General features: G+C 33.2%; 1 protein-coding gene across 4 annotated transcripts in view; it reads left to right on the top strand.

Annotated features, from left to right (window-relative positions):
- Window positions 1-15,917, top strand: part of LOC126741483 (dedicator of cytokinesis protein 3) — an 88,813-nt gene that overhangs the window by 70,173 nt on the left and 2,723 nt on the right. For all 4 annotated transcript variants that reach the window (XM_050447901.1, XM_050447905.1, XM_050447904.1 and 1 more), the window contains 8 exons: window positions 795-961; window positions 1,021-1,260; window positions 1,319-1,432; window positions 5,107-5,249; window positions 5,309-5,453; window positions 9,306-9,514; window positions 10,226-10,425; window positions 13,368-13,784. In XM_050447901.1, the coding sequence (XP_050303858.1) occupies window positions 795-961; window positions 1,021-1,260; window positions 1,319-1,432; window positions 5,107-5,249; window positions 5,309-5,453; window positions 9,306-9,514; window positions 10,226-10,425; window positions 13,368-13,784 (1,635 nt within the window). The remainder of the gene's footprint in view (window positions 1-794; window positions 962-1,020; window positions 1,261-1,318; window positions 1,433-5,106; window positions 5,250-5,308; window positions 5,454-9,305; window positions 9,515-10,225; window positions 10,426-13,367; window positions 13,785-15,917) is intronic.

Below are 15,917 nucleotides of genomic sequence, written 5' to 3'. Positions count from 1 at the left end.
AATTTGGAGGTATTTGACAGTAATTTTTCAAGTTAAACCAATTAAGAGCATTACCTGTAATTTGCGTTTAAATATTCTCAAGCTTATAAACTGTTATAATAGTTATAATAAATTAGTTCCCTTATTTTAGACGATAAATTTAAATTATTTTTTAATGTTATAGTAGAGTACAATTAAATACACTCTATTAAATAAAATGTTTCAGTTTCTATCCTATAATAAAATAAATAACATTCAAGTAAAAATACTTTTTGATTAATGACAACCTAAAAAAAAGGTACTTAAATAGATGCATGTCTACAATTTCTAAATACCAACACACTTAGCTAAAATAATTACTAACGCGGTATCCATAGCCATTTAGGTGATTTACATTCATAACTGTTTTAACTGTGACTTGTCAATTAAATGTCAACTTGTGATATGTCGCTAAAAAGAGAATTTTAGTGCGCAGTGGACAATCTAAAAAAATATAAACGGGTTCTATAAAAAAATAAGAAAGTTGTGGTTGTTTCCAGATACTGGTAGATAAAGAAATGTATTTTTTAATGTAAATTGAGCAGAATCATAGCTTATACACATATACAAAATTTAACTCAAAAAGTGAGAGCCTGTTACATGGTTGCTGTGCCACCCGGTATACATTTACCATAACTAAATACAGATCTATCAGATATTCCCGTTATGTCTGTAGCTAAACGATTGATAATAGTCACGAACTCGGGAAGACCTACTTATGCTTCCAACTTATGCTTATTACGGAAATATCTTAAAATTTCTCCTTAACACATCAGACATTCAAATATGTAACGTAAAACCGATCCCGGAGACGACCCCCATCACAATGGCCACCGACATTCCAGAGAAAATCTCCAGGTTTTACCACTACAACGACGTAAAAAAGTTCCAGTGCGATCGACCGGTCCACAAGGGCATCATCGATAAGGAGAACGAAATCAAGGCAATTTGATCCATAACTCGCAATATTTCCTTACGATTTCCCTTCCCTAATATTTTTAGACTTTATGGATAGAACGGACCGTTTTAGAAATAGCCTCGCCTCTACCGGGTATTTTACGTTGGTTCGAAGTGACCGATCGACAAACCGAAGAGATTCCGCCGGTACAATTTGCCTGCGAGACCATGCAAAACGTCGAGAACGAGTTGAGGCAACTTATAAGCATTTACACCCAGGAACCGAAGAGGAATTTGAATCCGTTTACTATGCGGCTGCAAGGGATTATTGATGCCAATGTACAGGTGGGAAACACCATATATGGGAGAAAAGTTTTTTAAGTTTAAGAGTTTGTTTATTTAGGGAGGACTCAGTAAATATCAGCAGGCCTTTTTCACCAAAGAATTCTCAAAATTGTATCCGGAGCACAAGTGCTACGCGAATACTCTGCAGGAGCTCATATTAAACGCCACAAGGGTAAGTTCATGATTATTACATTATGGAATTGTCCATGCCTCTATGTGCTTGTGAGTCTACGTGCGCTAATAATAATAACATTTTTATTTAGCAAAAGGAGTGACACACTTGAACAAAATACTCTAATATATAGACAACACACTTAAATTCCTTATTGGCAAAATATCAACAATCGTACTGCTGAGGTACCATCGGCTCATGTTGATATATAAAATATATATTCCCCAATAATAATTTTCTTTGCAGTCAAATATACCTTAGCAGCGAACAATTCCACTTTGCAAACATTCATATAAGTTATTATAAAGTAAAATCTCTCTGGCACTATTTTGAAATTTAACTTTTTTATGTATGTTGCTTGAATATGATTTAAACCGGTCTAAAACGTTTTTTCCAAAACCTTTTTTAATAGGGTATTTACGACATAATCTCCTTTCAGCTCTATACACTTTCCCCAGCGATGTTTTATAAGTTCGATATCCTTTTTATAATAAGAACTGTCTTGCGCTTCGAAATAGCCATTAACTGCAGACATCACTTCTTCATCGTTGGAAAATCTTTGACCACTGAACCAGTTTTTAAGTTTGAAAACAGAAAATAATCTGAGGGGGCTAAATCTGGCGAATAGGGTGCATGAGGTAGCAATTCAAACTTTAATTCGTTAATTTTGGCCACTGCAATAACGGATTTGTGAGCTGGTGCATTGTCTTGATGAAACAACACTTTCTTCTTAACCAAATGCGGCCGTTTTTGCTTGATTTCTTCGCTCAAACGTTGCAATAAGTTCGCATAATACTCGCCGTTGATAGTTGTACCTTTTTCAAGATAGTCAATGAAAATGATCCCTCGCGCATCCCAAAAAACCGACGCCATGACCTTGCCTGCAGATGAAACGATTTTCGCCTTCTTTCGAGTCGGTACTCCCTTTTGAGTCCATTGTTCTTTTGTCTCAGGTGTGAAGTGATGGACCCATGTTTCATCCATGGTTATGAAGAGATGCAAAAATTCTGCTTTGTTGCTATTAAATTTCGCTAAACACTCAATTGAAACATCTTCATGACACTGTTTTTGCTCGAGTGTGAGCAGATGCGGCACCCTTATATATTAGTTGGGCTGAGGCCTTTCAAATAAAAGTACTGTATCACATAACGATGACCAATTTTCTCCATTTTCACAAATTCACTGAAAACGTTCACTATTGATGGCTGCCAAACAAATACTAAACAACGTGGCGTCTTCAAACTTGAAACATGTGCTTTATAGATTGTATACTTTCTAATACACTGATATTTTTCAAACTACTACCGATATCTCTAGGTCAGGCCGGGTACTTCTGGGACCACCCTCGTATATCCACTGTCTCAAAAGACCTTTTAGAATCAAGAAACACAGCAAAAATACAATTCTCCCTCTTCAGTTCTTTGAAAAAATCTCACATATGTTAATTACGTCTAATTCACCTGAATTCACAGAAACCAAACAGATTTCGGTTAAAAATTTAATTGACGCAGTGTTTTTGTACTTGCTTTTTTACAACCAATTCTAATGCTTTTTCATATACTCATACCACATTATTAGTAGGCCTAAACTCGTTATAGAGACAAGTATGTTGCAGTTTTGGCACAGTTTATTATTTTAATACTTCAGGAAACTGTCCTATTGAAAAAAGCGTATTTGTAACATCAAGCGGACAATTACCAATGACATTACACTTTTTTTTTTAATTCCCTGACCACCAACCATTTTCATATCTTCTATTATATTGTTCAGGACATAGCCATTCAGATTTGTTCAAAAAATAATAAATCACCGTATTGGAGGTACACTCAAGAATGGTTTTAATAGTTTCACGAAGCTGTCAATAAAATATTTGCAATTGTCAACTGATTCGATCATAATCGATTTTCAAACTTCATTTCTTGGGGTAGTAAAGAATCTTTTCCAAGAATTAATTTTTTTAAATGTTTTAGGCAAAACATTAATATTCCCACCGTCATTGTTCCATTCATTATTAAATAATTAATTTTATAAATGGTCATCATTATAAGCCTTCATGTATCTATGGTATATAACTATATTAGAGTTTTCATTCTGTTTTTTGATTGAGTTGGATAGAAATGATGTTATGGTCGCTTATTTTAGGTGACCCATGCAATTTAAATGCTACACTAATTAAAATAGTGTTCTTATCTATGATCCGCCTCGCAGCATCTACAATTTGGGTAAATCCATTTGAGTGCGGGACAAAATTTGGTCACGGTAAAATGACGGTTTTAATAAATCAAAATCAAAGTCTCCCCTGATTGTGTTAACACCCTCAAACCTGATCAAAGTAACTATTCAAAAAATCGATAAATTTTGCATTTTCATATTGAGGCGGATGATATGAATGAATTATATACAAATACCTAATTTTACACTACGAAACTGCAATGGACAAATACACAATTTTGTATATACTCTACACTTTTTAACGAATACTTGATATTACTTCTTAAGAAAGCCCTAACCCCTTCGAATTCTTCTACTATTAGTGAGACATTTTTCTGTTTTTTTTCATGTTTGACCCTCCATTTATAATTCACACGTAGGTTGCCAATCATTAAGAAAAATATGTGGCTTTGCTAAGAAAAACTTTTGCTAAACTTGGCTAAGAAAAGCATGTAGTTGCTATTAATAAATGACCTTTTTTTGTGTATTTCCACCTTTTTCAAGGGTTTTACAATTAGTTCTATCCCAGGTTACATGATCAACGTTTAGAGAGACTCCATATTTCTCATAAAACATTTATTTACATAACTTTTTAAAATCTTAATAGTGTTCCTCACTAGACTTAGGGCATGTATTCTTATCCTTGCATTGTCCAAATTGACAATATTTAAACCGTCAAATTATATCATTTTCCAAGAAATGATCTATCTTTTCTCAAATTCATTACATTAAATAGTAATGAAGTAAATTCTAAGTCACAGGTCTCAAATTTACTAAATTAACGTCAAAGGATTACACGTGTTTCGCCCATACTATTACGGCATCATCAGATCCACTTGTGTATTCACTAATAAAAAGAACGAAAAAAGAAGCACGGAACAACACACTACATGATCATGAAGTCAAGGGTAGAAATTAAGTTAAAATTGGTAAAATCAGACGGAGACTAGTTACTACATATTAAAATTATATAATTATTTTTATAAATTTATATCATATTCGTTACAATGCCGAACATCGGTCCACCCAATATTTATTTTTTATTGATTCATTATTATATGTAACCCCATACACCTCAAGACTTAAATTGAATCTTTTATTGTTATCGTTTGTTTTACGCGATACCTTAAATTATTGTTACTTATATTTAAGTCATTGTAACTAACAATTTTTCACATAATTTCATTATCAGTATTCTCATATTAATTTTCACTTACACCAATTAGGCCTATCGACGCTATAGTTCTCATCAAGTTTACTTTGGATCTCCGACTGTATGTTTGTTATAATGCCTTTTTTGCGTCGCAAAATCCTTTTTTTATGTTAATCGTCTTATTGTGATCCAATTCCAATTTCCGCAGAATTGACGTTGGGTGTCGTTATTGTTGATTAAAGTGTGCATGGTTCTTATTTACTTATATAATGACGTAATTCATATCAATTCCAAAAAAAAAACTCCTCAGGTAATCGAAGAAGGCTTGTACCTGCACGGCAAACTGGCCTCCTCTAGCGTGCAGCCGTTACACCAAAGACTCATCGAAAGATTCTGGCAACTAAGAGAAAGCCTGGGATCCCTAAATCAGCATACGCCCAGCAGCATTATGCAGTAAGCGTTTAAAATTCCACTGTTAAACAGTTAATTTATCATACGTTGTTGTCCCTTAGTGCACCGCTGCCTCCGGTTCCATTGGAAAAACGCGCCCAAGACAACGGGAGCAGCAATCGGTCCTCAAACTCGAGCGGGAACTACGGGCATCTGCTGGAACACCACACCAGCACCGAATATGAGACCGTTTACATTAAACAATCGGTAAGAGTTATTTTTTTATAAAGTAATTATCATACGCTATATAGAAACGTTGCAACAAGTTGTGTTTACATACAGATTTTTGTAAACAAAGTGCTCAAAAATTCTAGATATATCTACACTTGAATGTAACTAATTGTATTTCATGTAATATAGTCAGCAAACGATTGCCGGATCGGACATTATTCCTGAACAAGGACAAAAGCAAAAAATGATGGCGAAAGACTGTAGTATATTATGTAAATAATTAGTGGAAGATAGTGAGCCAGCTCTGAGTTGTGATGTATATGAAAATTGGTTTCACAGAATATGCTGATGAAAAAAGATTGAGGTGTAGTAGATATGCGAATAATGCAGAAACAAGATACAAAATTCCAAAAAAAAGATGATAAGTATGCAATAGGGGATATTATGGAAAAACTAAACTTGATTTACGATAAATTTATCTAGTTATTCCAAAAATATGAAGAATAAATAAAAATTAATGAAAAACTTTAAGAGGAGATTCAAGACATTAGGCAAGAGCTAAATAATTATGATCAATATAATTTAAATATCAATGTTATAATCCAAGTTATTCCATATAAAGAAAATGAAAACTAAGACGCAATAGTTGTCAACTTGGAGTAAAAATAAACTTAATATGTATAAATGAAACAAAATTAAATATAAAGATTGGGAATTTGTAAGGAAAACAATACATCCCCAATCAGAATACAATCAGTTTTCACAATGAAGAGGAGAAAAAACATGGCTAAGGGCCAAAAAGAAAACACTCAAAATTGAAATTTAGGTCTATGTATTTAAAAAAGTATTTATAGCTAAATAATGGAAAAATTGATTGCCCTAAGGATGATAATAATAGGGTGGAATTGTTAAAAAGCTTGAAAGATCTAAAAAAAGTAAATAAAACCCCAAATACTCTTAAAATAGTTTATTATAATATTCAAAATGTATGAAACAATGCTATTATGTAGGTGGATATAGCGCAGTACACTCATGTAAAGAATCCAGAGGAGGTGTTGCTAACATTTATATAAAACATAGTGTGTAGTAATCTAAATGATTCTTGTAACTGGATATGTATAAATAAGTGCCATTTATATAGACCTCCGTTTTTTCCGACAATGAGTTCCTGGGTAAGCTTGAGTTTGAGAGTATAATATTCGGTGATATGAATATTAATCTTTTAGAACAGGAATCTACGATAGAAAATATAAAATGTTTCCAAAATAACAAGTGAATTGCACCAGATTTAATAAACCTAATTAGGAAGAACGAATTAGCTTATAAAAAGTATAAATAATTTCTCAATAATAATTTGCTTAAAATGGAGTTAAGAAGACTTATGGCAAGATCAAATTACTGAAAAATCGTTATTTTCAAAAATAAACGCTGGAAAAATTCAAAAACTCAATGAAATTTAATAAATACATTTGCAAATAAAGACCCGGGTTATCACAATATAAATGAAATTAAAATTGATGGCGAAATTGTAAGTGACCCTAAAAAATGCCAAATAGTTTAAAGGATAGACAAAATGAAACCAGAAATTTAAATATAATTAAAAGGATTATTAAAATTGAATGTGATAATGCTGCAATTTTTGAACCTACAGATTACAATGCACTAAACGGGATAATACTAAACCTGAAAAAAAAATTGAGACAACAAATTGGGCCATGATAAAAAATTGGGATTTTTGATTTAATGAATATAAAAGAACGCATTATACATATTATTATGTAAATACGTAAATTATGCTCCTAGTTTTCGTACTATTTTATTTGTATTTTGTAGTTAAAAGTTGATTAGTAGGATTTATTTAATATTCATCTATAGTGTCTAGTTTTAGTACTTCATCTTGTTTCAGAGCCCCATTGTGGCCTCAAGTTAGGTTATATTATTGTAAAACCTTGTATTATACATTTTCTAGACTTGCTTGCTTTGACTGTCAGTATTCTCCTGAAATTATTGGTCTCTTTCCGCAAAAACAATGAAGAAAATTCTAAACATTACTAAATTGTTCCATGGGAACTCAAAGGGACCTGTTTCGTGACATTTTGTGACAAGTGTTTGAAGTTGCCAATAAAAGTGTGTTCCTGAATTTCGTTACAATATATTGGTACAACTGATCAATAAATGTGTTAGCATTGGTATATTTGCTCCTGAGCTCAAAATATCCCAAGAATACCCAATATATAAATCAGGATTCTAAAATAAACTACAGACCAATTTCTATATCAATGAATTTTCCTAGACTAATGAAAAAACAATAATATTAAAATTAATTTTTAAGATTATTCATAAACTACAAAAGTCCAATCACACTATGGTGTATTTAAAATGATATACACCCATATCACTTCAGGATATTAGGCTAAATAATGCTAGAATCAATATAGCTTTAAGAAATCCTGTTGATAAAACACTAATTTATTAAGAAACTTAACCTTAGTCATTAATTTCTAACTAGCTTTTAGTTCAATGCCACACTTGTTGTTGTGTACGTATAGTTCATTTATTTATTTATTTATTAACGGTATCCGCCAATTTTACAGAAATAAAATAATACAAAAGATACTAGTATTAATACAACTTAAGCTAGATAATAGTAAGACATAAATCAATGTTACAAATTAATTTAAAGAAACCTGTTAAAGTCACGAGTCACTAATTAATTTGAGAGAACTCCTAAAACTGCTAAAAGAAACCTGCAAGTCAAGACTATACCTATCGAAAGAACATTGCATTCTAGTTATAGGATTGTGCTGTCCATAAGAACTCCTATCAAAATCTACATAGAAGAGTCTAGTCAATTTTTGCATCCGAAAATTCAGCCTATTTAAAAGATAATTACAATCAGTCATGCCAGATATTAATTTAAAAATAAAACACAAGTCTGAATTATTACGCCCTAACTCAAGTGGGTCCAAAGAAAGAACTAGCATGATCGACTTGTAATCAGTATCACCATTAGCTAATGGAACCTTAAGTTTAAAAGAACGATTTCTTGAGAATTTATTTTGGAGTTTCTCAAAATTTTCAATATGCGATTTATAAAATGGAGACTAGCATACTCCAAACTAGAACGAACTAACGAACAGTACAAAACTTTATAGACAGAGCATGAGAACTCTTGACTGCATCTAGTTATAAATTACAACTAATTTTTCAGCATGAGACACAAAAGTCAACTTAGAATCTTTTTTAAATAGTGGAACCTATAGTATAATCGAACAATGTAAGATTGCGAATCCTTCCAAAAGTTATTGAATAACACTTGGGAACATTTAAATTTAAACCATTAAGGTTGCACCATTCACAAAGATTATGCAAGTCATCCTGTAACAATTGACATTGAACATTTGAATTAATAAACAAAAACAATTTTAAATCATCAGCGAATAATAAAAAATCACAATTACTTACAAATAATCCTATATCATTAACAAAGATTGTATAAAGCAACGGACCCACATATGAAGCGATGATACAGAAAAGCTGCTAGATAGGAAGTTATTAAGCCGTATACATTGCGATCTACCCAATAGATATCCCTTGGCCTTCTACTGGCAAAGCTTACAGCTTTGCAGTAGAAGCGCATGATTAACTCTGTCGAATGCCTTCGAAAAATCCGTATAAACAGCATCAACTCATGAACCCTTACCAAAAGCATTAAACAGATAATCTCCATAACATATCAAGTTAGTAACAGTGGAACGAGTTATGTAAACCAAACTCTGGTGTCAATGCTATCAATTAGGCATTGTTTATGCTAACTTAGATAAGCCATAACGTTATATAAATTGTAAAATATAATTGTAGTATCGTTTTGTTTTTTTTTTTTTTTAGGAGAATGGATGTGATAGGCCGGTACTAAGTAGGGATAATTTATCGTTACCGATGGGGGCAGGCGGTGGCACCACGGCGCCCCCCATACCCCAAAGGGAATGCCGACCGAGATCTCAGGGTTTTAATAATACCAGTTTTTCGGACTTGAGGACCCCGACGCGGTGCCATTTGGAGTACAGCTGTTCCAGTTTGCCCTCAATGAAGTCAAGGCAAGCATTGTTTTATGGGGCTTTAATAAGTGAACATTCGAATTTTAAGGGGATTTAAACAAATCTCAGAAAAAGGACTGTGGACTTTTAACGCTTATAAAATAGGGTTTGAACTGTACATATGTTTACAGTGATTATAGGGGAAATAAGAAGGAAATTCAAACTGCATCTTTGTGCAGTAGTTACTCAAATTTTTAACCGAGAATTGCGTTTCTACCTTTAAATCAATCGTGGGAACTCTTTTTTGTTAGTGTACAAAAATTGTGGAAATATTTGAATTGATTCCGAAGTGGTCCCCAAAAATGTCCGACAAATAATAAAATTTCATTACAGTAATTAATTGCCTATAGACCAGAGAGTTTTGGAGGTAAAAGAAACATCCTGATATCAAATTGTTAGGAAAAAACATCCTTTTTATTAGTATTCTTATTATGTCCCAAAAACATTCAAGAATAGTAAATATTACTTAAGAAAATTAGGATTACTCCTACCAAAATGGCCTTCACTACCCGAATTATTAACTGAAAGCCACGTTTCTAACCTCAAATGAATCTAGTACTTGTCCCTCGGATCTTGCTTGACAAATCCACTTCTAATTCATAAACTTTTTAAGGTACAAGCAAGGTTTATATATAAAATTATTGGCAAAGAAATGCACTTTTTGTTCGCACCAAAATAATTAAAAGAAAAACACCCTCTGGACCTTTACAGGGACTGTGATTCTTGTGAGATTCCCTTACCGCCAAAACCCACTCACTCAAGAGAGCGATCTTTAACGAAACCGCCGTCTCCGAGACTTTTGAGACACGCCATGTCCATGACGCCCACGACCGATTGCACCTCACCACTGAGAAATTCCTGGCCCGATTCCGGTATCGAGGAGGCTCCTCCTTTACCTCCCAGATCACACAGTAAGTACTCTTTTCTTATTTATGTTCTTATTTGTTCCGAGTTAAAGAAATATGTCGAGTTTCAGGTCGGTAAAAGTGGCTTTTTATTGAGCATCTAAAGTGATTAATTTTTTTTTCAATAACTTTACTACTAATGTAGATATTTTTTTTAAGTTGAAAAATATGTTTTATGCATCAGGGGGCATTTTAGTAAATTATGACATAAGTCATGTTGTCATACCACTTAAACTGCTTAAGAAATAAAATTGATTATGGATCATAATGTTACACACAGATCAGAAAAGAGCCTACGTTATTAAACATTGTGCAATTAAATGGAAAGAAGTGCTAAAGAACATTTTGATAAGTTAATTATATCTAATCTATACACTATACCGGGGACTATACCAGACTGACTCATCAGATCAGCATTTCAGTCCAATGAAATGACAACGGTAACCTTCTGTAACAAGTAATACATAAATGTCAGAACAGAGTTAGAAATTACTATCCTAATTAATAGTTTGAACTGCTCTATGTTCAGAAACATGTTCAGCCCATGGCTGAAGGTGAGATACTTTAAAGACCAATAGCTGGCCAGAAAACGTTGGAATATTAGTGCAATGATTAAAATCATGTCGTTTGAATATAACGCTACCCTTGACATACATTGTTAATGTAATGTTTCAAAGTGGCAAAGTTGCATCTCATTTTAAAACTTCAACAGTGCTTCTTCACCTCCCAAATGCCTAAGGGTAAAGAAACAATTCATTCAGGCCGCCCTTCTTTGTCTTTAAAATGCAACTGAAACCAACTGCCTGGACTAAATAATTTATTTCTGGATGTTTCTCATCCCCAAATTGCAGTTCAACCCGATTACTTGGAATAAAGCAATAATTTAGTCCAGGCAGTCAATTTCCTACAGTTTTGGGCACTTTTAACCTGATTTCTGGATCATTTTCACCCTCAAAGAAGAATTCAACCCCAAGTGCCTGGAATAAAGAAACAATTTATTCCAGGCACCCTTCTTTGTCTTTAAAATGCAACTGAAACCAACTGCCTGGAATAAATAATTTATTTCTGGATCATTTTTACCCACAAAGAAGAATTCAATCCCAAGTGCCTGGAATAAAGAAACAATTTATTCCAGGCACCCTTCTTTGTCTTTAAAATGCAACTGAAACCAACTGCCTGGACTAAATAATTTATTTCTGGATGTTTCTCATCCCCAAATTACAGTTCAAACCCGATTGCTTCGAATAAAGCAATAATTTAGTCCAGGCAGTCAATTTCCTACAGTTTTGGGCACTTTTAACCTGATTTCTGGATCATTTTTACCCTCAAAGAAGAATTCAATCCCGGTGCCTGGAATAAAGAAACAATTTATTCCAGGCACCCTTCTTTGTCTTTAAAATGCAACTGAAACCAACTGCCTGGACTAAATAATTTATTTCTGGATGTTTCTCATCCCCAAATTGCAGTTCAACCCCGATTGCTTGGAATTAAGCAATAATTTAGTCCAGGCAGTCAATTTCCTACAGTTTTGCGCACTTTTAACCTGATTTCTGGATCATTTTTACCCTCAAAGAAGAATTCAATCCCAAGTGCTTGGAATAAAGAAACAATTTATTCCAGGCACCCTTCTTTGCCTCTAAAATACCAATCAATATTACAACTGGATCCAACTGCCTGGAATACATAATTAATTAACATGATTTCTGGACGTTTCTCAAATTACAGCTCAACCCCGATTGCCTGGAATAAAGCAATAATTTAGTCCAGGCAGTCAGTTATAATTAATATATAAAACAATGTTTTCTATATTCTCTTTAGCTTTAAAGAAAAAATCAACTCCAAGTGCCTGGAATTAAGCAGCAATTTATTCCAAAGACCTTTCTTTGCCTTTAAAATACAAGTGGACCCAACTGACTAAAATTACATAATTTATTAACATGGTTTCTGGATATATTTTGACCTCGAACTACTACTAACTCAATCCAAAATCAATAATTTTTTCCCATATATAATATTTTGTACTGTTTCTACTTTTCTATTCACAATATTATAATTATGTTGGAGATGTAATACATGAGTCGGGACCTGTAGACAAAAAACTGTCAGTAATATAGTAAAGGTATTTGAAAAAGCACTAAAACAGAGACTTGTCGAATTTTTCTGTGAAAAGGACATTCTGAAAATATGCCTCCTTGGAGGGTAGATGTCACATCTAAAATACCCAAAAATTTAAATAACATTGACGAAACAATTGTTGTGTTTATCGACTTATAGCCAAGGTGTTCCACACAGTGCTTGTTGGATATCTTAGAACAGTAAGGAATTGTGTGGGATATTTTTCATAGTTATTTATTAGACCGAACCGAAAGCACTAAAATAAATCATGTAATTGGCAACGCAGACTTGGACCTATCCTCTTTATAACATCTATTCATTTCTTTCTTAATATAAAGTTTGTTTATGCTGATGATAAAATCTGGGTTTATCAAAATGAAAGAATAGCTTGACCACTTTAAACGATCCCTCCGTATCAATTGTGTAGCATCAAAAATTCGCTATTTAGGTTATAAATTCCTATACACTGGAAGAAAGTGGTGTTATGGTATAGTTATGTAGGGTGGTACATATAAGACTAAAGTCAAACCTTTTCTGATTGTCCAAAACCATATTCTAAAAGTAATTCACAAATTAAAAATGTTGGTATTAGTGTAAGAAGGGAAGTAGAAACTAGTTTAATTTCCTTATTTTTAGAAGTTTAGTCAGAATTGATTTATTGTGAAATGCGTGAAACTATTGACGAATAGATTTGCACATACAGATATTTAAATATCTAGATGCAATAAAAAATGCAAATAGATTAAAAGAATTTAGAATTGTATTTTGTAAAGAATTCCTTAATATATTATTGTATTGTATTGTATTCATTGTACATTTTTTGTTTGTTTTAGCACCGGACAAAAGGGTGCAGTCTTTACCCAACGAAATGCCTCCGAACGTACCGAAACGGGGACAAAAAAAATCGGCCACAGCAGTATGCAACAGCGGCGATTATTTGCCATTGGACGATGCCAGAACCGGAACGATTCCCTCGGTATCAGAGAGTGATTTGGTGACGTCCGGTTGCGTGCCAGTGGACAACAAAGACCTGAGGGACTCCGGGATTAGCATGAACGAAACCGGTTCGAGTTTGAATAACTTTAACAATCATAATCCGTACGAGGAGTTCGAGTTGAGGCACAACGTCGCCGAGTTAAATATTAGCGAAGACCAGAGGAGCTCCACGAATTCGAATACGGTGGGAGACAATCCGCCCCCGATTCCGCCGAAAACTGGGGGCAGTTTGAGTTCGAGTCTGGATTTGGGAGGTATGTTTTGGTTTTTTGGTGCTGGACTTTAACAATAGAGGGTCTGGGTTAATTTTCCTTCTTGGAAAAAGACGTTTTTATTTAATAAATGGGCTTTTCCGGTTGAAATTCATGCAAATAAGAAGTGTACGTATGTGTATGTACTGTTAATCGCTCAAGGTTTAGTATTTGAATTTGTCTTTTCGGACTCTTGGGAACCATTTTATAAGGTTATTCTAGGGATTTTAGGTCAATTTTTCGGATAAATTTGTTTTTCATATTTTGCAGATATTTGCAGTGTTTTTTATGCTTATCTCTTGCACTTATTTCTAATTTTATTCCAAGAATTTAACTTCAATTTTCCTTAATATTTTAATGTATTTTTTGTCCTTTCCTGAGATTTAAAGTGATATTTGGTGTCTTCGAGACTTTTAGATTAATTTTTTCTTTATTCCAGGCATTTGGAGGATTTTTTTGTTTCCAGGGATTTGAACCGATATTTCATGTCTTCCAGGCTCTTGAGCTAATTTTTGTTCTATTCCAGGCTTTTGGAGTATTATTTTCTGTTTTCCAGGCATTTAAAGTGATATTTCATGTATTCCAGACTCTTGGGCTAATTTTTTTTCTATTCCAGGCATTTGCATTAATTTTTCTTATTTTTCACGGATTTAAACTGATTTTTTATGTCTTCGGGGTCCTTGGTGTCATTTTATTTCATCTATTTGAAATTTTATTCACTATTATTAAATTAAGGGCAATTTCGTTTCCTGTCTCCATTTTTAGGAAGTGAGAACCTTAGAAACGTCTTGTGGTGATTTTTTTCTAACTTTTACCTAATAAATTTACGTGAACAGGAGTTTTTCATTCGTTCAATACGTTGTCGCTTTTCTTATTCAATCTAAATTATAATAATGAGCAGTGGACATAGGTCTGTTATTAAGAAATAAATTATAATACACTCCTACGGACATAAATACAGAGAAACAAACATAAGAGCACAAAACTATTAACTCACAAGCCAAAACTCGGACGGTTTGACTCATTTCTCTTTTTCACCTTCTCTTTAATGCAATTCTTAATTATAAAGAACGAAAGCTTGCACGGAGAAATAAAAAGTAAAAAGGACAAGTATAACGGGATACTCCGTAAGACAGGAAGCAGAAAAAGTAAAGGTAATACCTACCGTGACGTGTTTCTGTTTTTTGGCTTCTTCAGGGCAATCAGAAAACCAAAAGAGAAGAGAAAGAAGTTCGTGATCCCTTATGGCTTGTTTTCTTCTCACTTGCTTTTGATTCTGGTTTATTCTTTTTAATGTAATTCATAATTTTTTCCAGGTATTTAGGTCCTTGCACTTATATGCCTAAACTACCTGGAAGAAATAAATAATTTTCTTCTTCCTAGTCTTATTATTAATGTAATTTTCAATTTTTCCAGGGATTTGGGTTGTGGTACTAATTTGCCTTAACTGCCTGGACGAAATGAATGAGTAGACAAGTCCAGGCAGATAAATTCAGGAAAACGAACGTGAGCACACAAAACTGTTGACTTACAAGGCAAAACACCTTCCAAAAAACACAAAATTTTAACTGCCTGGTAAATTAAATCAATTTTCTTCTTGTTCTTTTTTTTTTAATGAAATTCTCAATTTTTTTCAAAGATTCGGGTGTTTGCACTTGTTTGCCTCAATTTCCTGGACGAAATGAATCAGTAAACAAGCTTAGGCACATACATACAAGGAAACAAACCTAAGAACAGAAACCTTTTACTATAAAATACAAATTTAACATTCGTTGCTTTAATGGGTCAGCAATAACAGCTTGGCAAAGTTAGGCATTTTTGCATCACCAGTAAGTAAAGTGTGACATTTGAAAAATGACTGGCATTATGTTCTTGGACATTTTAACATTGCAAAAAATCTGTTATTGTAATTTTCAATACTCAATTAATAATAACATGCAATTGTGACATGTGTAGTTTTATTGTGTCATCAATGACAGCCTGTCAAAGTTAGGGGGATTTTTGCATTTTCAATACGAAAAGTATGACTTTTGAAAAATTGGTGGCATTTTATTCCTGGACAGTTTAACATTGCAAAATGTCTCTTATTCCAATTTTCAATCTTCATTTAATAATAATATGCAAATTTGACATATA

Source organism: Anthonomus grandis, chromosome 10, assembly GCF_022605725.1.
Source record: "Anthonomus grandis grandis chromosome 10, icAntGran1.3, whole genome shotgun sequence".
Taxonomy (NCBI): domain Eukaryota; kingdom Metazoa; phylum Arthropoda; class Insecta; order Coleoptera; family Curculionidae; genus Anthonomus; species Anthonomus grandis.
This window is presented reverse-complemented; position numbering and strand designations above follow the sequence as displayed.